Source organism: Meleagris gallopavo, chromosome 11 (assembly GCF_905368555.1).
Source record: "Meleagris gallopavo chromosome 11, MGAL_WU_HG_1.1, whole genome shotgun sequence".
Taxonomy (NCBI): Eukaryota; Metazoa; Chordata; class Aves; order Galliformes; family Phasianidae; genus Meleagris; species Meleagris gallopavo.
Window position 1 is genome coordinate 11,854,858 of NC_139414.1, and position 23,695 is coordinate 11,878,552.

Sequence of the window (23,695 nt, forward strand, 5' to 3'; positions counted from 1 at the left end):
TGCTGACTTCTCTTGTTTATTTCTCAGGTTACATTTATTTACAGTATGTTTTTACATATATATATATATATATTTTATTACGCTGAATCTCTCTACATCCCGGGCTCATGAGGTGGCGGCTGTGGTCAGGAGGATGCTGCCTGCCAGCAGCGCAGCAGCACGTGTTGTTAGTGCAGCTATGGATAAAAATAAAAACTGAGTGCTACAAGCCTCTTGCCATGGAAACAGGTAATCAGTAGTGAGCTACTTTGTTTCACTAACAGAAAACAGAAGTGTTGCTCACAGGCACTCAAATAACCCCCTGTAGAAGGAGGACAGCCACATTTCCTGGTGGAAATGGCAGCAAAGATTTCAAGGGAAAAGGACATCTCTCTGAAGCAGTGAGCATACTGGTTGCGGAAAGTCGAGGAGCTCAGTGGAGGAAGACTTTGAACTTCATTCTTTCTCCTCTGCCAGCAGGCAGTCCCTCCAAGTCTCTCTGGCTTAACTTTTCCTCCAGTGACTTTGGAGATTCCCCCTGCTTTCTTCTGGGAGGTTGAGGACCTTGTACATGGCAGAGGTGGTACTCTGGACTGCAGGTGCTCTCCCAGTCCATGGCCTGTCCATCCTCTGTGCACTTACCTCTTCTGGCAGCAGAACTCAGGAGAAACTGTTGCCTCCAGCAAGGTGAGAATAGGATAAGCAGGGATGAAGGAGTCAGAACATTACCAGCAAGGAGGCCAGAGTGGATCTCTAGACAAAACTTTAATACTGCCTTCCAAGATGCAGAAATTCTTCTACAGATCAAAAAACCTGTATCCATCTAACAGCACCTGGGAGTCCTTCAGCCCAGCATCATTCAACATCAGCAATGATGACAGAAGTACTTCAATTTGGACTGATCTTGTAAGCCATGTTGGCACAGTACTGATGGCTTCTGCCTCAAATTCCACCCCATCCACATGAACAGCGGCAGCTTCCAGTCCCACCCCACTTCCCAATGAGCAAATGGTATAAGCACCTTGCCTGCAAAGTGGCAGGAAGAGGCTTTAAAATGTTAGCACAACATATTATCCAGACAGCAGTTCATCTGAAGAAAAGGTGCTAGGCCAGGGTGGGGTGGCCTGGAAGTTGCCATTTGGACCATGTTAGCCCAGGCCCTGTAACTGACCTAAAATAATGAAGGGAATAAAAGTAATCACTAGTAGGTGTTGTTGTATTAACTTATTACCTGCCCCAGAGCACTGTGGTGTTTGCATCCCTTCAAGGGACTCAATATATTCACTCCCCAGCCATTCTGCATATGTTCTCCTGTCTTCTACTGGCACTATCTTCACCGCAGAATCCTTAAAGATCAAGTCTTTTCCTTGAAAAGCTGAAGAATCAAACATTTTGAATCCATTTCTGTTGCTGTTATTTCCAAAATAGTCCTGAAGACAATGCAAAATTTTCAGTATCTTGGAAGATTAAGTGCCACATTTTTCTAGTACAACACGAACTGTTCAGTACACGAGAAGTTCACACAACTGCAAACCCTGCATTCATTTTAAGACACTCCAGTAGATAACATACAGACTACTGCCATTGGCAATTACAAGAATTTTGGTTCTTGTTACTATCTGGAAAGACTTATACTTCTATTAAGTTCTTCTGTGTAAGCATTATTGTGCAATACAGGGTTTGGCTGCACAGGAGTTAAGGAAATGACTGAAGCATAGCACGGAGATGCTCAGTATTGCTTTTAAAACTAGATTTCCATCAATACAGAAGCTAAATGCCCGTGGCAGCCTGGCATGGTCAGCCTAAACACATAACTCACCGACAGAATAAATGTATAATTATTACCTGAGCTTTGTCCAGTAGTCCATACAGAGCAAAAATGTTGGTGTCTGGGTGAACCATAATGGCCTGAGCTGGCACCCGAGCCAGGTGACACTGAGCAAACTGAGTGACTTCAGCACGGGCCCCATTCCGGCACAGTAACTGGAAATCACTGGACTTCAAGTCATGGGCCCAACTTTCTGTATTCTTACCTAAAAGAAGAAACTAGTCAATGTCACTCATTGAATGCTTTAGAGCTAAAAGGTTGAAGAAAAATAACTGAATTGTAATAAAGAGTCAAGTAAAACCAAATACCATCTGTGTTCTCAAACACTGTTGAGTGCTTCACAAAGGCCACATCCCCAGCGTCCTCTGCCAGGCACCTTTATGAAATGTGAGACAGAAGTTCAATTCAGAGCATCTTTATTTGGACCACGTCATTTCTAATAACTGATAGATTTAGAAATCAACCTTTCTTGCATACTTTCCTGCAAATAAATCCATTGGACCTCAAAGTAAAGAGAAAAAGCAAACCAAGAAAGGAAGCATCTTGAAATGAGAGAAAAACCAACGTTATTGCAAAGTTTAAATAATACTTTAAGAATTTCAAGAGAGTAATAGAACAGGAAATAGTATTAGTAACAATGGGAGAAAGGACAGAAAAAGGTCAGTATTAGATAAGCAAAGAAACAGCAGATAAATGATACTCAGTGCTCTATTCCCCATTTGGTAACGGCAGCTTTCACACCTTTTAAAACACACACTAAGTATATGCCATTAAGACTCCTTGAGTGCATAAGTGTTTACCAGGTTCTGCATATGTGTGCATACACAAGCACTTTTGTGGGGTGTTTTTTTTTTTTTCCAGGTTGGAGTGATCTTACTGCATGCACAGATGCTGCTTTACAGCCCTCTACACTGAAGACACAGCTAAAGTAACTGCAGTTTCTAACAGTGTGTTCCTCAACTAGGTTCTGTTTCCCTAATTTCCTGAAGCAGAAGAGGCCCCATTTGCCAAGGGCACCCAAAACTTTCCTCTTTCTTCTGTGAGTGTGGCATCCCATGCCAGTGAGTTTCAGGACGAATATGTAGAACACCACAGCTTTACAATCATTTGCTGTTTCCCATGTTGTAACTGGTGCCGTCCAGCACACAATACAGCAGTCATTACAGTCTATGAAGAGACTTGCATGAGGCTTGAAATATGAAGTCAGCACTTGAGTATTTATCAGGCAGCTGCTGTTCAAGGCTCTCCTCTGAAGGAAGATGGCCACTCACTGCCAGCTCTGTTGCAGGCACCCTTACCTTTACAGATGAAGGCCAGGAAAAAACTTCCATATCTACCCAGTTAATGACCCCAAATGTTGATATTCACTGTTATATGAAGTATTTATTCAATTTTAAACTATTTTTGCCTCCTATATTTTTACCAAATCTTGTTTTGAAAAGGATATGATATTTGAACATAGTTGTTTGTGCTGTTATGAAACCTATTTTTGAATACCACCATAAATGGTGAGGACAGAGAAGACCCAGCCCCAGTTCCCTGCTCCTAGCCTGCCATGCTCAGCACACACCCATAGCCACTCATTACTGCCTACTCTTTGCCCGTTTCCCTGCTTAAGCTCTTTATGGATGACCTGACTAGAGTGGCAGGCTGTCACACTCAATTAAAGCAAGGCTGCAAACTGATGACAACCCATGTGCTCCTCACTAGGTGAGTGCCCATTGCTCTGTAAACAGAAACGGGGATTTGGCTGTTCCTCATCTGTGTGGCTGTAGGCCAGGAAGCTGGCAAGAGGCTTTGACATGCACGTACACACAGACACCCCTCTTCTGCTATGACTGTCACAGCATCTTGCAAAGGAGAAGGCTGCTACTGTTTTTAGTGGGCTGTTCTTAAAAGGAATTACGCTTCTTGCTGACTAAGATAGAGAGCGGTACCTCCTTGCGCTCCGACAAACTGACAGACTAAATAACAACCACGTGTGCTGATTACCTGAAGGCTCCACTGTAGCTATAATACCGTTCTTGGCTACTTGCACTGCATTTATTGTTTCCACTATTATCTCCAATACACAGTTGACAGAGCGTTGATGGGTAATTATCCTGCTCAGCCGAAGGCACACAGCTGGCAGAGAAAAACTCACTCACAGCTTAAAATAAAAAAAGACAAAGCAGCGTAAGTGGAAGTTCTCTTCACAAGAAAGGGTAGTTACATTCTCATGAGGTTATACAAACACCAGTTTCTGCAGGACACTAGAAACATATATTGTAGCTGCCTTACTGAAATTCACAAATTAAAATATTTTCAAAGTACCACCTAACTGATTATTATTACTGTATTATTACTATATTGCCCAGTACTAAATAATGTTTGAAAATAAATGCAATAAAATTCCAAACAACAATTCATCATTTAGTGCAATGGCATCCCAGAGCTGGAAGTACCACCTCGAGAGGACATACATCTGTATAGACTGCATGTGTTACAGTGACTGTCCTATCAGTGACACTGACTGGAGTCAACATCCTCGAGCAAGAATGGAGATGGACAGGTGTGGAAGCAGGTTTTTCAGCAATAGATGATAAACCAAGTTGATTCAATTTTAAAAAGACACTTCATCTACATTTCTGAAAGTCAGAATAAACATTCACAGTTTGATACACTGGAGGCCACGGCTGCTGCTGAGATGGAGCAGGGCTGGCTCCACACTGGTGGGAATCTCAACATTCAACAAAGGTGAATGTAAAATCCTGCTTTAAGTAGGAATAAATCATGAAAGGCTGCAAGGCTGAAAAACCTGGAGATCCCGGTGGGCAACGCATTGACCAAGAGTTGGCAGCATACTTTTGTGCCAATGAAGGCTAATAGAAGTTACAATAAGGAAAATTCTAATTAGATATAAGGAAAGGAATTATTTATATCAAAAATGGACAAAAACTGGGGAAGGGCCCAGAGAGGTTGTGGAATCTCCATCCTCAGAGTTACTCAAAATTTGGTTGGACATGACCCTGGACAATGAGATCTAACTTTGAGCAGCAGGTTGCTCTAGATAATCCCTCCAACCTGAATTAAGCAATGACTTTGTGAAAGGAAGACTTTCATGTTAGAGGTAACATTCTCAACATGGCCCCTCTATTAGCCTAATCAGCAAGCTTACAGTTTCAGAACGTGACATTAAAAAGGCAACAATCCCTCACAAAATTAATATAGAGCTTTGCAATATCAAGACTGTACTTCCCTAATGAAAGTTTATAATTGGACAGTTACTGTATGTCTTCTTACCTTGAGGAATATTACAGTCTCTGGGATTAATAAAGCCTTTCTTTATTAGCATGCCAATGGGGATATTCCATCCAGCAGTTCTCCCCAGTCCTGTGTGGCAGGACTTCTTCCCTTTCAGGTCACTGATGGTGAATGCATTGGATGGATTCCGTTTCACTAATGCCACAGCATAGTATGCATTATTGTTGTCTTCAGCTTGCAGAAACAAACAAAAAAACCCATGATGGTTTTCCTTAAGCATTCCCACTGCTTAATGACTTCTCTGGTGCCAATTTAACTGCACCAACAATCAGCCAGTCAGGAACTCTGAACACACACACACACACACACACACACACACACACACACACACACACACACAATTCTTCACTCTTACTACTCCACAGTGTTGCATTCACTCATGGCCTGTACACTTGGACCATGTAAACTAGAGAGGACATGAAAGGATTTCATTAACTCTAGCTGTTATATATACATCCGTTGAAAGCAATGTTTGGGTCATTAGTGACTTAGACCTGTTGTAAGGAGTTGTTTTTACGTGACAACTCAAAAACTTCTGTGAGTTTTGCAGCATATTGAAATTCTGCCCTACACCTACAAACAATCTTTTCATCAATGACTATGAAACACCAACACAATTATAGTAAGAATTTGTCTTAAACTAGAGTACGCTATGTAATTTCTGTGTCATTGCATGTTAAAATTGTTTTGATTTTGTGAATATTCATTTTTCCATTTAAAATACTTTTTGCAGAGTTGAAAAGACAAATATGTAACTGTAAGACTCAGGACTGCAAAAGAATGAACCTTGTCCAGGAGCAGGACAGACAGAACTCTCACTAATTCACTGCAGGAGCCCAACCCTTATTTTCTCCTCTGTCCATGACGTGAGGATAATAATACTCATTTCCTCTGCAAGCAGCTTTCCCAGCAGGGCAAGGGAACAGAGCCTGTGCTTTTAGAGCTGTTTTGAAAAACAACATCTCTATTTTCTGACGTTCTTACCAGAGAAACTTTCTCCAGCAGCTGGTACAAGGCCGTATGTCTTCCCAGCAATGTAAATATCAGCTCCACCCAAAGCTACAACATCAATTTCCTTTTTCTGAAAAATAAAATAAACTTTACAATTTTTGTGAAAAAACAGCAGACATCTTCCCTTCCCTGCTACAATGACAACTCCAGCATCATATCTTGCATCTCAGCAGACAGGTCTGGTACCCAAAGAGCAATCACAGAATGGCTTAGGTTAGAAGGGACCTTAAAGTTCATCTAGTTCCAACCCCTCTGCCACGGGCAGGGTTGCCTGCCAGTAGATGAGGCTGCCCAGGATCCCATCAAGGCCCATTCAAGGCCATCAACTTGGCCTTGAATGCCTCCAGAAATGGAGCAAAACACTTGTTACAATGGAAAAAGCACCAGAGTTCAGGTCCATTCACAGGATATGAATTGCAAATCACCTCCTTGAAATCCAATATTGCCTGCTGATCACCTAAGAGCACATCCCTCTAATCCTACCTACCCAGCAGAGAGCAGCTTGTGTTGATTGGTTTATTGCACAAGGATCCTACAGCTTACCTGGATCATCTCCATGCATTCTTCTTTTGTCTTGGCTGAAATACACTGGATTTCTGGTTTTAAATCCTTATTCCTAAAGGCAGTCCCCATTTCACCACATTTCCAAATCTCCTCAGTGGAAACAACACACCAGTTCAGGCTTTCTGGCAATGCTGCATGAAAATGGAAAGCAAATACTACAGCTCACTTCCTTTGTAAAAGAAAAGGAGGCACACAACTGTACCCCCATCACGTGTGCCATATATGCTATCAAAATATTTACTTCTATGTTTCCTCCCATTCTCTAGCTCAGACATACACCTGATTTGGTACCACAGAGGTCTCCAGACTAGAGGTATGTCCACACTACAAATCCCTTGGCGTGAAGGAGCAGGAACTCCTATGATTGCTGACCATTAATCACAGCTATAAGCTATTGATTATTTGCAGTCTACTGTCACAAGAGTAGTGCAGTAAAAATACACCCTGAACACAGGTTCCTTCACAGCCAGCAGTCACTAAACAGCCCTCAGAAGAGGCAAGTCCTGGAGGTGGGGGACCTTGCTACAGCACAGGCTATGTCTAGGGGCTCAGCTGCCATGATGATTAATTAACCTGTGTTTCCAAGTGTGCCAGAATGCACAGCAATTCCTTTTTACATCCTTCTGATGGCAGAGAAGATTACAATAAACACATTTGAGGATTTTACACAGCAACACATTACTGCAATTTCCCTTTTCTAGCAGGTGAGAAATTGAGTTCTAGTTAGCAGTAGTAACCTACTAAATTCATGTCTCTCACACACACCCAAAAGAGTATGAAACATCTGCATCCTGTGACACAGCACAGGCTCATTTGCACAGGAAAGCATTCTGCAGTGTAATACCATTTGTAGGTAAAAGCACCCTTCCTCCATGCTTGAAGATCAGATTGGCATCTTGCCGTAAGCCTCAAAGAATCAGAAGATGACAGCAGAATAAAGATGGTCTCCAATATCAGCTATCTTTGTGCATGGTTTTGAAGAGAAGAAGACAACTTACTGTTGGGGTCACAGCTCAGGGCCTGCATGACATGAAGATACTCATCACCCAACCATGCCTGGTAATTCTGAGACGTGACTGCAACGAGCTCTGTGGTGGAGTCTCTGAACATAAGGTTCTGGGCACCATAAGCTGTGGAGTCAAACATCTGAAACTGGGTGCCTACACCATTAAATCTTTGCTGTAATGTTAAAGAAAAAACACCTGTCACACACCCCTCTACCTGCTGCCATACTTCTGTGATGACTTTGTTTACATGCAGGAGAAAATCTCCTGCCTACATAACAGACAAACAATTAAGGTTTTCCTTATGGAAGACTTACAGGTTAAGAATTGACAGAAGAAAAGACAAGCATAAAGACAAAACAAAATCACCCCTCCCAGGTAATTTTCAGTGTCCCTGAGACTTTGAGGGCAAAAATGAACCCCAAAGCCCACTCTGCAACTCCCATCAGGGCCCTACTGATGCTGAGTGCCTCCCATGCTGTTTCAGACCCCACAGGGCCAAAGGTGCCCAGATATCTTCAGCTCAGCCAGTGGGTGAGTTGTAATGGACTGATGAAAAAATCACTGTCCTACTTGTCCCTGGTTCAGGAGCTGGAAGACAGCTGTCCCGTCTGTGTCCGGCCGTACAACCACGGCACGAGCTGGGACTCGGGCCAGGTGGCAGGTTCTCCACTCTGTTACATCAGCCGTGCTGCCGTTGCGGCACAGAAGCTGGAAGTCCTTGGAGCGAAGCTGCTGGGCCCAAGTAGAAAGAGTTCTTCCTGAAAACAGACAGAAAATGCTGACAAAATGGATATTAGGCAGGGCTGATATTTCTGGCTCCAAGTCTGCTTCAAGCATTACATTCACATGAGGAGCAGAATACAGCTTTCCTGAGCATCACTGAAATACTGCTGATTGTACAACGTATCCTATGCATGTACATCGTCCTTCAGACTTATATCTCCAACAAGATACACAGCCTAACACTTGTGAGACTGCACTGATCTATACCAGGGTCTGCAGTGGTACCCAGAGCATCCTTAAGATTAGATCTAATACTTCATTTTTTTAATTACTTTTCCCTGCTGTACCTGATGGTTGAACAGGCCCACAACATTAAAACGTGTTATGCTCAAGGTAGATTTCTCAAAGTGCCAGATAGGGGAGGCCACATCTTGTCAACAGATTTCCCACTTGGCTTGGCACAAGCAACATATTCATAACAGCCCAGGTACAAAACCACAAGTTTAGTGCTGCTTAAACTCTCCTTCCAAAAGCAGCTGAGGATCCTATCTCTCATCCTTACTGAAACTATCAAGTGTTTGGGGGAAAAAAAAAAAGAATCACTTGGATTCATCTAACTCCTAGCGCATATATACATATATATATATATAAATGTATATATATATATATGCATGCATCTAATTCCACTATTAGAGCATTTTTGCTCATTCTTCAGTTGAAGGTGAATCAAATATCTGGCATTACACTGGCAATGCAGGCACCGTTCTGCAGAGCTGCAGCCACTGTTCAGCACTTACCATCAGTATTTTCAGGCACTGTGCTGTGCTTCACAAAAGCAACTTCTCCAGCACCTTCAGCCAAACACCTAATAAATGCAAACCCAAATACAAAGATGCATTATAAAGCACAGCTTCCACGCATCGAGCACTGCGGGCTGGCAGCCAGAGGGCTGCACGCTACGTTCCATCAGCCAGCAGACACTGACCTATTTCGTTGTGCTGAGAATTTAGCTCAAGGCAGAGACCAGTGGCTGACAGAGCATGAAGTAAACTACTGCTGTCATTTGGTGAACGTGGACAACATGTTCTGTGCTGCTTGGGACAAACACCATGACCTTCTTTGTCCAGCAGAGCTCTCTATCTAATGCAGTTGCACAATCTTTTGAGGAATACATGGAGGGAAACAAGTGTTTCCCATGAGTAAATTATACCTCTGCACTGTCAGTGCTATTACTTGGGGGCTGGGAACTGCAATGCAGCACACAGACAGAAAGAAGGGAAATACAGCAAAGCATGCAAAAACAGGGAACAGAGCAAAGCGATAAGAGAATTCAGTGCAACTGAAGGGAGATAACTGAAATAGCTGGGTAGGGTGGCAGATAACTGATAAGAGAATTCAGTGCAATCGAGGTGAGATAACAAACAGCTGGGTAGGGTGGCTGGTCAGCTGTCAACCTCCAAGGACCATCCTGTTTTACAAGGAAAAATGCAAACCACTGAAACAAACACACAGACTTTTGTCAACAGATACTGAACAAAGCAACAGCAGTGGGATTGCCCTGCCCAGTACAAATGCTAGACATCTAATTTTAACAATCAGGTGTCAATACCTGAAATAGTGGGTTCAGAATTACTTTTGTTCAGCCTCTAGGTTTAAATCATGGTTATTCTAACACTACAGCAGGTTTTCTAACAGGATCAACTGAAAATTGTCTTGCTGCAGTTTCCTGCAGCACTGGACATTATGGCTGTGGATACAGCACAGAGATAGAAAGGGACAGAGCTGTGATTTTTACCTGAAAGCCCCGCTGTAGTCATAGTACTGCTCTTGTGAATTTCCTTGGCATTTGTTCTGCCCAGATGAATCCCCTTTGCAGAGCTGACAGAGGGATGTGGGATAGTTGGCACTGTTGGCTCCAGGAATGCAGCTAGCACTGAAATAGTCACTAACAGCTAGAAGTGAAACCAGAATGAGACATCCTTAGCTGTGAATAAACAAGATCTAGTTTGAGAATATCTGAACAGTACATCTCTATAGGGATAAGCCATTCTGTTCTTGAAGGAGTTTCCAAGTTTCAAACAAACTTGCCGTTTCCATCAGACCTACGTTTGGTCTATTTCATCTTACAAGGAGCAGAAAAACCACCGAGAAACAAAACAGCACAGAGCCACACATTTCTGCCCACATGCAGATGTCCCAAGAACATGCAGAAAGACACTGCCAAGGAACAGATCTCTGTCCTCTCAGCTCTTACCTTTTGGGAGGTCGCACGCCATTGCTGGCAGGCGCCCGCTGTCAATTAGGTAGCCCACGGGCACATTCCAACCTGCAGTTCTGTTGATGCCCGTGTGACACGAGCGGATGCCCTTCAAGCTGTTGATGGTGATGTTGGAGCCCTTCCTTACCACAGCCACGGCATAATATGAAGTTCCAATCTCTGCAGCGCAGGGAGAAATAGAAGCAATTAATTGGCTCCCCCACACGCAGGCAGTCACATTGCCCCTGTCCTGACTGTGGGTACATGTCCCCCAGTACCCCTGTGGTGTGCAGTATCATAGAAAAGGCCAAAAGCAACTTGGAACAGGAGGTGAGATGAAAGATACTCAGAGAATCATCCATAGAAGAAATTCTCTGTGGCTGTAAATATATTTGGATTGGATTAATACCAAGAAAATTGATTATCCTCATAGATGGTTTAATTCTCTTTGTCTATAGTTTTAGATAATTCATAGCATTAAGACTTAAGGGTCTTAAGATACTGTAAACTCATTTAATCTGACTTACGTGATCAGAAACCATTAAAGTCCATTCATCTCTGACTTGTGCTCATAACTTAACAAAGACAGCTGGCCATTGGATCATGGGGACATTTGGTTTTGAGCACCCAGGGTCATGATGTACTTAGTGGTGGGGCTGGGCTGCTGCCCTCTGTCCCCCATTTCCCCCTATACTCTATTATGGACAGGAATACCCATGCGTGAACCAATGACCTGGAGTTCAGAGTCTTCAAGTAGGGGATCCCAGAATAAAATAGAAACAGTAGAAATACATCAGAAAAAAACTTGTGTTAAGTATCCCAGAAGTTTTTTAGTCTGATTATACCTTGATCATATACTTCTCCAACCACAGGTTTCAGGCCATACTCCTTTCCAGCCTGGTAAATCCAACGACCATCCAGTGTCACTGCATCTGCCAAGTAGTTCTGTGCAGACACAAGGTAAGAATGCATGTTGAAGCTTAGAATTACACTGGATTTTATGTAGGCACAGACAGGACCGTCCACAGCTGCAAGAAGGAAAGAACTGCTATGCATCCTTCTGATCTGCTGAACCTGCGTTATCTGTTTGTTGTGTACTGAGCCTAGTGCCCAGGAGACAGCATCTCTGACAAGATGAGATATGGCCAAGAAAACAATCAGCAAACTGATATTTTGCATTTCTAAGGTGATGCCAAGCTTCTTACCATTATGCTTTACCTCTGGTTCAGCACCTGAGAGGATAGTAGACAGTATCCCTTAGCAGTATGCATTGGTTAGGGTAGGGCTAGGACTAGCAGAAAGCCATTTTCTCCAGGCTGATCCACATAAAATGTGAAAAGGGATCATCTGAGAGTGTTGACAAGATACTGATGTTGGCACCTGTGTCAGATTTGAAGATGTCATGTAATTTGAAATATATAACTGATTTGTCTCAAATGAGAAAAAAAGTTATTGATTAGCTGAAACATTAGATGTGTTGAGAGCTGTTTCTCATGAATGAAAGGTGAACCGATTTCCAAGGAAATCTGTAGAAGAAGAGTTGGGATTGGGAGATATTTGCATCTTAAAGAACAGATGCAGTCTGGAATAACCTGATCCAATATTACACTGGGGAGAGTCAGGGCCCAGGACAACAATTTGGGAACCAAACAGGGTCTGTTGTTTAGCAGAGATACCTGACAGTAAGAGGAACTGGGAGTTAGAAAGACCTGACCCCCAGGGAAAACAAAATGAGCCTCTGGTAGTGGTGGTGGACAGGAAGCAGAGCAGATAGAATGGGAAGGGTTGCCCACAGGAGACCTGGGCTGTATTATGTGTATATTTTTCCATTGAAAACAGCATTTCTCAGATTGGAAAGCTGAGCCTTTGAGCACCCATTAAACAAAAAGGCTCCTAGCAACCGCTTGTGGCTAAACTTCAGTGTATAAGTCACAGCACAAGAGAAAAAAATACCTATTATTGTATTTAACCTTAAGCAGTTTACAGGCTACAGACCTTAGCTCCTGTAAATACATACAATAGCAGCTGAAGTGGAATGGCAAGAACAGTGTGAGTATTTCTGTTTGTAGCAAAGATTTTCTCATACATCTAGCAGAAGCATGGGACAATTCCACGTGTGATTTTTGATACAGATGCAATGGGAATGTAAGTTAATTATTTTCAGAAGGACTTCATTTCTGTGTGTCATAACACTTGAGAATTACCTTTAGAGGTGTTTAAACACCTGCTAATAACTATGGTCAAATTAAACATTATCAGGTTTCTGAGTTTAATATTTAGACATTTCTCAATTTCTAAGTATCTTCAAGGAAAAATACTTTATCCATATGCTAACACGTTCACAGAACTAAGTCCAAGTTGGGTAGTGCTATAAAACAGCATATCTTTGCCTGCTGAGCCAGTGTGTCCCACCCCCCTTTTTGGCCTCAAGGAGCAGAGTTCAGCACAGATGCAGTCAGGTGTCCCATGCAGCCCTACAAAGAGCAGAACAGCTTAAACATTTAGTAGATTATTAGCACAAGAAAGAAGAGGTGTCAAGGACAAAGCCTTGCCTATAGTGAAGATCCATCTTATCAGAAAGCTACATACTCGTGCTATCCACCCGCAGGTTTCTGAGTTCAGCTACTCAAGTTTTATAACAGCAAGCACAAAGAGTATAATTTATGAACATATCCAGTCATCCTCCTCTTCCCTCACACTTTGCCAGTTGTGATCACCCACCTCCACACTTTCTTCAATTTCCACTTGTTGTTTCTCACTCCCTCCCAAGGAGGGAATTGTTTCCCAAACACCATTTTGCAAAGCTGAGCTTTTTGTCCAAACTGAGCATGCTGAATTAATACAGTTAGGTTAGCACGCCCTCTGCTCCCCCTGCTCACTGCTTTGTCTATCTCATGTACCCTGTTTTGTATTGAGATTTGGCTCGACACTCACTTGTATAGACAACAATTTCCACGGTGAGGCTCTGAAAAAGGAGAATTACGATGAGTTTCCCTGAAGACAATCTACTTAAAGGCTCAGCAGCACAGCTTTAACTGCAGTCTCCATCCTACTACTCCACCCCTTCTTAAGTATCTGCTAAATAAATCTAACACAATTCCCAAATCAAAGCTTAGTGCTTCAGAAAGAACGTTTAAGATGTTTGCTTGTGTTCCTAATGACTGGTCATATGTGACCAGCTGCAGAGAAGACACAGTGCCTTGCTGGAATTCAGTTCCATATGTACACCTTTATGTCTTAAAAAGAAATGCATATATGCTTTGATTTTCCAAAGGCATGAATGCCATCAAGCTGTATGGATGAGAGGCTCATTGGAGCTCTGTACATTGTGATGTGATTTATTATTAAGCACGCAGGGCAATTAAATCACTGACATCTATCATTTACAACTCACCTTGATCATCTGGGTGCAGTTAGCAGCTGATTCTCCCTCCATGCATTCCAAAGGGGGAAGGATGCCAGCCCCAGCAAAGGCGTTACTCATGTCCTTGCACTTAGAAAGCTCTTGGTTAGACACGGTGCACCACCGCACACGTTCCAGGCCGAGAGCTGCAAACACAACACCAAGAGAAAATCTTACTAAAAAAAAAAGAGAAAGGTCCCCTTGGTAACAGGTTCTCAAAGGACCAACCTTTCATTTTATTCCTTCAAGAATGAAAAAAATTAAAAATCAGGGATCATTCAAAAGCAAGCTTTCACACTTCTCCTGCTTTCATTCAGTTTAACAAGAATACTAGTTATTTGGACTAGAAAAAGGATAGGTTCAAGTCTGATACCGAAACTTGATGGCATTTATGACACAAGAAATATGGCTACTCTGAAGGTCACAGAGGCCAGCTTACTCTTAAAGCCTTGAAGAATATGGAGAGGACTGAGATGGGATCTTATCACTGCTTACAAATACCTAATGGGCCTGTGCCAAGCGGATGGTGCCAGGCTGCTTTCAGTGGCACCCAGCAACAGAACAAGGGACAATGGGCACAAATTGGAACATAGGAAGTTTCATACGAACAGAAGGAAAAATGTCTTTAGTTTCAGGGTTAGAGTGCACTGGGACAGGCTGCCTGGAGAGGTGCTGGATTCTCCTCTGAGATAATGAAGATCCACATGGATGCTTTCCTGTGCAACCTGCTGTAGGGAACCTGCTTTAGCAGGAGGTCAGACTGGATGATTCTGGGAGGTCCCTTCCAACTCATGGGATTCTGTGGTTCTGTGAAATCTTTTATTAACCACTGGGGGCTGTGGGTTTCTGAATTTCTGTGCCAGTGTTCTTTTTACAGAAGGGCACAATCTTTGAGAAATTCATGTTTGCTTTCTGGAGCCACCCTGAAGATGTGCATGGTACATCTGTACAAAATGGTCATTTAACTATGAAGAAAAATGGGACAATTCTTTATTTTGCAGCTGCGAAGAATTCTCCAAAACAAACACTAGGGTCAGATGTGTTGTCAGACAGATGCAGACACACTTAAGCCACATATACTGCAGAAGAATAATCTTTGAGAGCACTATGTGCTGCAAGAGCGATCGTCTGCAACAGTCTGCTCGAGACGTCCTGGGACACACAGAGAATCTTTCTACTGAGCCAGAAGTTTTAAAATTGTTATTTGAAATGACAGGCTACAAAACCAAGGAGGTTGACCAGAGACAACTCTGTCTCAAGTGTTCCTGGTTACAACCTGGAGTCCTGTCGCTTTTATCGTTAGTCTGAACAAAAAACAACTCTAGGAGCTGAAGTACCTCGCCACTAAGCTTACTATGAAAACTAGAAAAGTAAACTTGTCTCTTCAAAGCACTCTTTCATAAGAGGTTGTTTCCGCAGTCACCAAAAGGGAGGGTCAGTCCCACGAGTGAACAGACTCAGGTTAAGCAGCAGAGACTCCACAGTCAGTGGAGAAAGGTGCCTTTCAGGAGACCCAAAAAGCAGTCTTCTAAGCACCAAATCACTTTGTTACTGTTGTGAGGACATAACACCATGCACAAATGGTTCAGCCTTCTGTCGAATATGTGTCAGTATGTTTTATGCTGAAAAAAATGGGTAAGCAGTTGGCACCAAATTCCATTGCTTTTTCTTCAATTTTGACTTGTAAGTTGGAGTCTACTTTAAGTTATTTATTTGTCAGGTTGTTTTCTATCAACTCTACCCGGCCCTCCACTTCCTCACTATTGTCACACAGTTGAGATACAGCATTTTGTAAATTAATGTGATTCCATTAGTGCCCAATAGCAGCTGTGTATATTTGCTGACTCTAGGGCTGCAGACTCAACAAGGCCGTTGACGCCACAAACCTTGTTTTCCATCAGGTACTGAGATAGAGGGCATGGTCTGCTGCAAGTCACGAGTCAGACTTGTAAAGCTTACAAGACGCTTTCAAAACAGTATGTGCTAGCAGAAGGAGAAACAAGATCCTACCTCTGAAATGTAGGAATTCTGAGAACTGAGAGGCAAAGAAGAAATGTACTACAGTCGTGGAAAACAGACACCTTATGGAAACTCAACATCTGCCTCATTTATCTGAGTGAAATCTTCCTCATCTATTTCCTGGGACAGGAAGAAAAACCGAGGTTTTCACTGATCAAAGTTCCCTCCTGACTCCTCCCAAATATAACCAACTTGAAATTTGCCTCTCAGCATCTCAGCATATATAGATAAGTGCCACTCTTCAGCCTCAACATTCTGGCTTTAGATACAAACACACTGCAGGTAACGCATGAATTGTATGAAGAAATCATTAGGCACATTTATATGAAGCAAAGCTCATTTGGCCCTACCTTTCAGCCACAGTAGGGAAACAGCAAGAATCTGTTCCTTACTGCCTACACGTCACCTGAGAGATGCACTTAATCTGCCCCTTACAAAACTGCTGGACATCACCCAGGATCTGAACAGAAGCTTTCCTGTAACAACAAATCCCCATACAAGTTAACCCATCTGAAGTGAGCTCGAGCACAGAAAGGTCTGTAGTCAGACTATCCTTCTATTGCCAGACAAGAACATGTTGAAATAGCGGGCGAGACTCTGAACCCAATTTAATACACAATCTTGGTCCAAACTCCTTTGCTGAAAATAACACTGCTGCATTGTGTAACATCTTCTCAAAAGATCTATTAATATACTATCGAAGGCCTTCAATAGAAACAATTAAAAAAAAAAGAAATATATTGTGATAATTTCAGAACCAGAACATTTTTTTGAATTTAATAGATTGCAGTCTCTTCAGAAACAGCTTCTGTACCTCCAGTGAAATTTAAAGCATTCACCACTAGAACTTGAGAGTGACAGGAGAAAGCCAGCACGTCACACATGCCCTGTTGAGTAGAATAAGGTAATTTGCTATTTATTTATTTACACACACGAAAAAAGAAGTGTTACAGAACTGTTCACATCTGTGAAAAATGGAGAGTGTGGAACTAGAAGTAGATTTAGTACAGTTAATAAGGCAAGACACACACATGACATTCAATACAACCTTTATATTCTTTAGTTTTTTGGGTTTCTTTTTCCCTATTTTTTCTTTCTATTCCTTTTCTTGACCACTTGAAGTTGGTTTCTCAAGTGGTTCTAGTTTCCCTCTGACTCTCAAATCACAGATTAGTCAATCCCAAAGATACCATGCCAAGGCAAAATTGTTTGTGGAGGTACTTACCAGAGTGAACCAAGAGAAGGAAGAAGACATTTTCAGAGATCTTCATCTTAAAAACGTTGGGATTTGTGCCTTTTTCAGCCTTCAGAACTCCCACAGATCAGTGCTTCTGCAAGTATGCTCTCCCTGGTGTGCTTCTTGGTGAAAATCAGCAGCATTCAAATGCAGGTGCACTTTGTTCAACAAGTTATCTTGCTTACTTTGGCACACGTCACCAAAGGGAAAAAACAGCCTACCTCTCTGCACGCTGCTTTTAAGCTTGGAAAAAAAAAGTCAAGACTAGGAAATTACAAAATATTCACTGCACCAATGAAGTTGTTTCCACTTCAGCCCCACCTACAGACTTAGATCAACAGCTACACTGACTCACAGGGGTAAGGTGAGGCTGTGTAAGGGAATCTTCACCTCGAGTTGTCTGAATTCCCTCTGTGCTGGGGCTCGAGAAGTAAGAGTAGATTCAAGCTAAGCAATTCATCTACATACTGCATTTCCAAATACAGAAGGATTCTCAGAAATACTGCACGCTTACTTTACCAAAGAAAAAACAAAAACAAACCCACAAATGATTTTAGGCCATACGCTGGCAGCTGACACGTGCTTCAAGCGTCCCAATTAACACCAGCAACATTTTTTGTCCAGTGTTCAGAGTAACAACTTCACTTGCCCCACTCTGATTGCCAGTATTCCTCTATCACATCATCTTTATTTAAAGCCTCAGCCAATTATTTTAAAATACTACACCACCTGTATTTCTTTAGATGAAAAACACACTTGACAAATACATTGTACAATGAAGTTTATTAGCTGTTCTCCTCTTTCTAACAAATGGAATGGATAGTGTTAATAATTCTTTACAAACCAAAGCGAATTTGGTTGTGAGACTGCATTGTGACTGCCATAAGTACACCTCCCTCATCAACAATCAGCTTCAAATAAGCAATGGCAGGTACCACGTCATACAAGAAATAGAGATTTTTCATTACTGAAGGTAGTATGTTTTGCTACAACATATTTATAACATTCTGCACAGAAGTTTGTGCTTTGCAAATGGAAGATCTTGCACCTATGCAATCCAAGATGAACATATACAGAAAAATAAAATGTATCGTTGACTCTGAATTCTCCCTTTGGTTAAGACATGCATATTACAAAGAAAAACAAAAAGAGACAAACACCTGAAATTCCGTAGAAAAGAGGAGAACTTGCACATATTTTTTTCTTGTAACTAATAATTCCCTGGACTTTTTGCCCAGCCACCACAGCCCGTTGACTTCATGTGATTAAGGAAGGTAAATTCTAATTTGTATTTTTATTCAAAACAAAAAGCTAGGAGTAGGTGGTAAAAGAAAAATATATATTTTTATATATATATATTTATACGTGTGCGCAACTATGTAAAGAAAATAATTCCCATAGTTACAGAGTTTAGTTAAAGAAAGTTTAATATATATATATATTTATTATAACAAAATAGGCAGTTATTGTGGGTAAAATATTCATTAAAATCTGACCCCTAAGAACACTCATTTTTAGGCTACGAATCGCTCTCTCATTGCCCCAACAACCATCTCTGCAGCTGTTTTCTGTATTAGTGCCAATGGAAATTTGGCATTCCTCTGAAAATACAAGGTTTCCTAGCACCTAGACATGTTTTAGGCTCAAAAAGTGTGATGACCATTATCTATAAACAATTTCTGTAAGACACTATAAATAGTGCTGCACGAGGAAGATTAAAAACATTACACATCTTTATCCCTAGCAATTTTATTGGCAAAAAAATGAAAAAATAGATTATAAGAATATCCATATGAAATTATGAAAATGAATATCCCTTGAGAAGGAGTGATGGGAGTTAATGAAAACGTTAACTCAAAATTTGAAAGTTTCTCTTTAACTGCCTGGAAAGAAAAAAAAAATCTGTGAGAATAGAATTTAACTCAGAAAACAAAACCTGAAATTGATTGCGCTGACCAAACCATGCTATTAAAGTTAAGCGTGCAAAGTTACTCATGATTTACAGCTTCCTGGAATACAACTTTTCTTTCAATTGTTATGAAACTTTAAAAGAATGTCTATAAAGCTTTTTTGAAAAATCTTTGAAAGTTACTTTCCCTTAAACATTAAGGAATTTTACCAAGCAATCCCCTCCCACCCCCACCCCAAAGTAATAGCTGGTCAGGCCATTCCACTGTCATGTTTGAAAAATGGCAAACCAACAACACACAATAATACAAATTATTTAAACTAAGAGAGACATCAAATTTAAAGCGTTATGGGAACTGCAGAATGTGATGGTTAGGGTATGAACCACGCTGGGAGGAACTAGAGGCAGGCTCCACTGGAAGGGCTTAAGAGTTGTCAGATGTAGTGGGTGATATCAGTTAGAAAATGGAAAGCAAAAATCCGTTTTCATAATTTTTCCTTTGCTGGAACCCAGATGTAAGGCCCAGATTGTTCCTCTATGATCTGTTTCACTTGGTTGTAGATTTCTTCCAGTGTGTCTCCTTGGATAATAGCTGCAAAACATAATGTGGCAATCAGGAGTCATCTTTCTTTGCTCCTTACAGAAATCAAGATGCTCTAAACCAAGATGTTACTTTCTCTCACAGGGCAGCAAAGGGATTTTGGATCAGATCACTGAAGGAATGGATGCCTACTGAGAATTCGGATTCCTGTGCTTCTAGATGGACAGACATTGCTGACAGTTGTTACAGAACACACAAAAGCATGGGGTTAGGTTGTGGTTTTCCTTTTCGACTTATGTATATACAGCTAAGAAGGTTTATTTGCCTTTCCCAAATACAGGTTAGAGTTGGCCCAAGTCATTCCACAGACTCTGGTGCTCTTTTTTGATCCAGCTCTCATTTGCATTTCCAAGAGAAAAAGACAAGACTGCACAGGGCTGTGTCCTCATGCAGTCTGTGAGCACTAACTTTGGTTTTGGCAAGAGAGAACGTGAACTAATGGGATTTGTTGTACAGCAAATAGATTCAAGTTGTATATAGTTAAAATACAATTAATATTCAGATTCTTAGATACATTTTCTCCAAGACTAAAAAAAATAATTAGAAATGAGCCACGATGTGTTCTGACATATCAAACTAACATATAGTCTGGTGAGAGTGAAGGCAAAGTGAAGTTTGAGCTGCTCTTACCACACTTCAGCCTGAGAAAGCATTCACCGTGAGATAGCAACCTCTTTCTAATTGGGATCATCACCTCAGCATTGAGATAAGCCAAGAAACAAAGTTTAATGTGAAAGATAAATATTGGAGGTGGGCCAGATGTACTTCTTTGTGCATTAATTTATTACTGCTGCTTCCAAGCCTTTGTGTCTGTGAGGATGAGGTGGTTCACTTTTCAATAGTTCACGTGTAATCCTCAGCACAACAGCACAGTGGAAAGATGTAGAAACATCCTTACATTGCAAACATCTTAATTCCCCAGACGTTTCAACCACACTCCTTCCAAAGCCCAACACCCTCAAAACACAATATGGATGTGCTCTCCCTATGCTTTAGTGTGAAGTTTAAGTCAGTTTAAGCCTAATTTGCTGATGAAGTTGATTTCAGTTACTCCACATGATGCAGTATTTCTAACAGATTAGGGAATGCTCACACAATTTGCTGAGGCAGGTGAGTCATACAGGCAGCAGCAGTAAATGAGATTGGAATGTTTTGAAATATCTCTAACAGATTGCCTAAACTTAGCAAAGACAAATCTGCCCATGGGATGTTGCTATCTGCCCCAGCCAACAAGCCTTACACTTCTTAGAAGAAACATGGTCATGGGCACTAGAGCTCTTAAAAAAAGAACCATATTTTCAGGTATCTTCAATTTTGGCCCTTATCTTCCTAAAGAATTGCTTGATATAATACCCTAAGAGAACCTGGGCGAATACCAGCTGCTGACTAAATACTTAACATCTATTAAAATAAACTCATCAGTTTCCTAAACAACAAAACCTGACATAGTCGCAAATCATATGGTAAATGACTCTCTAAGATGAAGAATTTGCAATATACGTTGGAGAGTCCGATAGCTTTCTGAGGATAGATGGTTATAGAGTTATGGGAAGAGTGGGAGAGCTTGATGTAGGGATAAACAGTGACAGCTGCAAAGCAACTAAGAGGGAGGTAGACAAAAAGAGAGAGACTTAAGTTGCTCATTGGGTGGGCAGCACTCAATGTGGGGAATGAGGCAGCAGGAAGACTGAGGCAGGGAGTCTATTGGGTCTTTCAACATCCTCCCATATGAAGCCAGCAGGTTGAGCAGACTGTTTAAGGAAGGTCTGCATTTGTAGCTCTGCCCACAAAAAATATGTGGAAGAAGGAATTGGGCAGAGGTGACATGTCACAAAGATGGAGATGGATTAAAATATTGCCAAAGAATGTAATAGAAAAGAAAGGAGAGATTGTCTATCTAGGATACAAATAGAAAAGGCTCGCTCCTGTCCTCCTGAAGGTCCTAACTTAATTATTCTCCTCATTTTCATGCCATGATGAAAAAGTAAGCACAGCATCAGTGCTTGTAGTCTACCTCTCGCTGCTACAGTTAACAAACTGCATTTGTGCATGCTGCAGACCCTGCTGTCCAGTTTACAGAGTTATCACTACTAACCTTCTTTATTTCTTGATTTCAAAAATTGAAAGCAAATAAAAAGCTTTAGGTGTAAAATTTATCAACAAAGCAGACATCTGCACCTTCAATACCAAGGAATACAGTAGAAAGTTCCATGGTTTTAAAGAGTAAATTGAGCAACTGTTAAACTTATATAGATATTGAATTCACTGATCAAGTTGGTATCAGCACAGTTGCACTTGCATCTGTGTAGTTTTATGCTTCAGAACAATCACAGATAAGCTTGAAAAACAGCTCGACGTTATCTCAGTGGTGAGGCAACTATCATACAGCAAGCAATAAAAATTCAGCTCTGGCCAAGCAAAACAAACCTGTGAAGTGTTCAGTAAACTCTTGCTCCAGTTTCATTGCCCTCTCAAATGTCTTCCTGGCTTGTTCTTCCGTTAAGCGTTTATTCATCTCCCTGAGATTGAAAACATACACATAAAGAAGCTACCTGTAATCTTTGGAAATATAATTTTAAACCAGCGTGTGAGTATTAACCTAATAAAAGGCAGTCTCCTAAATGACATATCTAAGCAGATATGCGTCTAACTGGAGACTGTAGAGGGAATGAGCAGTTCTGACACCATGTTATATGGAATTATACTCAATGGCTGTCATTCTCAGTCACTCGTGGCTTGGATTAGAAACTTAGTTTAGTAGTCCCTAAAAATTCAATCCAGAAAGTTTCATGAGCAAAACAAATATTTACACACTTTTAAAAATTCAAGTATTACAATTATTTTCACATAATTTGCAACTGTCACAGTCTCAAACAATTTAGTCTGAGGTGCTTTGCTTTTACTCACATGATATTTTCCACTGTTTTGGGTTTAATAAAAATGGAGATTGGGTACAGCTGGGCAATCTGCAACCTTTTGATCGCATTACCAGAAACATCAAGAATACAATGTTTACCCTAAAAGTAAGAGAGAAAAGGAAAAATGGCAATAAGCAAAGTTTAAGTCACAGCTATGCATAGAATAATAACTTAGAAGAGAAACCACGTTTCCACCAAAGCCAACGAAATTAAAGAACCTGCATCAGTGATATCAGGATTGCACTAATGTAGCATTTGGTCCCACAATGCTCACTCCTCTGGGATCATGCATAACTTGAGATGTTCGTGACTCTTTTTCCACCCTCTCTGCATCAGAAGCTTCAGCCCAATCAACAATGCAGAATACAGAGCAGCTGTACATCAAACCACACCACTGTTTTAGGGTTTATTTAAGGATGTAGCCATGACAGAGTTTAGAAAAGAGCCAGATGCCTTGACGAACATTTTTGAGGGAATAACTGCCTCTGATGCCAAGCAAATCTGTCACCTCATAACAGTCAGATGGAACTGAACATAATCTTTCTCATTCACTGTCAGGTATCACACTGGGGAACACCAGGTTTGAGACCATGAATTACATTTATTTGGGCTGATTACTTTTTATTATTTAGGAAACAAATACAGCTTATTCCTCAGGGGGTTAAAGAAGAATGCAGCAGTGTTGTTCACCCGGTATTATTAACCTGCGCCAGCATTTCCTCATCTCAAAGATTCCTCCTATTCCTCAGCACCTCTTGTGTCTAATACAGTAATTTCTACTCCACATATGTTTATTTATTTCCTTTGAGTAGCATATGAACAATTTGTGATATCACCATTTTAGCAAGGGGCAGTGTAGGGGAAGTAGAACGGAAGGCCTTTGTTGGTAGTCTGAAATGAGGACATCTTTTTCATTAGCGGGAGACCAAGCAGAAT

At 41.3% G+C, this 23,695-nt stretch overlaps 2 protein-coding genes across 17 annotated transcripts in view; both read right to left on the bottom strand.

The window, feature by feature from the left end:
• Positions 1 to 17,613, bottom strand: MELTF (melanotransferrin). 2 transcript variants are annotated; one of them, XM_010716380.4, is made up of 16 exons: positions 17,320 to 17,613; positions 14,067 to 14,221; positions 11,518 to 11,617; positions 10,670 to 10,852; positions 10,211 to 10,367; positions 9,213 to 9,280; positions 8,263 to 8,450; positions 7,684 to 7,864; positions 6,665 to 6,816; positions 6,095 to 6,191; positions 5,090 to 5,284; positions 3,800 to 3,956; positions 2,116 to 2,183; positions 1,825 to 2,012; positions 1,211 to 1,409; positions 1 to 176 (listed from the first exon to the last, which is right to left on the bottom strand). In XM_010716380.4, the coding sequence occupies exons 1-16, from the start codon at positions 17,363 to 17,365 to the stop codon at positions 106 to 108; spliced, it is 2,205 nt and encodes a 734-aa protein (XP_010714682.1). In that variant the 5' UTR covers positions 17,366 to 17,613; the 3' UTR covers positions 1 to 105. The 2 variants fall into 2 exon arrangements, with proteins under 2 accessions (XP_010714682.1, XP_003209160.1); XM_003209112.5 differs by lacking the exon at positions 1 to 176 and having other exon boundaries at positions 726 to 1,409; positions 17,320 to 17,608.
• A 482-nt stretch (positions 17,614 to 18,095) lies between these two features.
• The window catches only part of DLG1 (discs large MAGUK scaffold protein 1), a 130,550-nt gene continuing 124,950 nt past the window's right edge, over positions 18,096 to 23,695 (bottom strand). For all 15 annotated transcript variants that reach the window (XM_085233220.1, XM_085233213.1, XM_085233216.1 and 12 more), the window contains 3 exons: positions 22,749 to 22,858; positions 22,269 to 22,360; positions 18,096 to 19,832 (listed from right to left, as the gene is read on the bottom strand). In XM_085233220.1, coding sequence (XP_085089346.1) covers positions 19,726 to 19,832; positions 22,269 to 22,360; positions 22,749 to 22,858 — 309 coding nt within the window. In that variant the 3' untranslated portion in view covers positions 18,096 to 19,725. The remainder of the gene's footprint in view (positions 19,833 to 22,268; positions 22,361 to 22,748; positions 22,859 to 23,695) is intronic.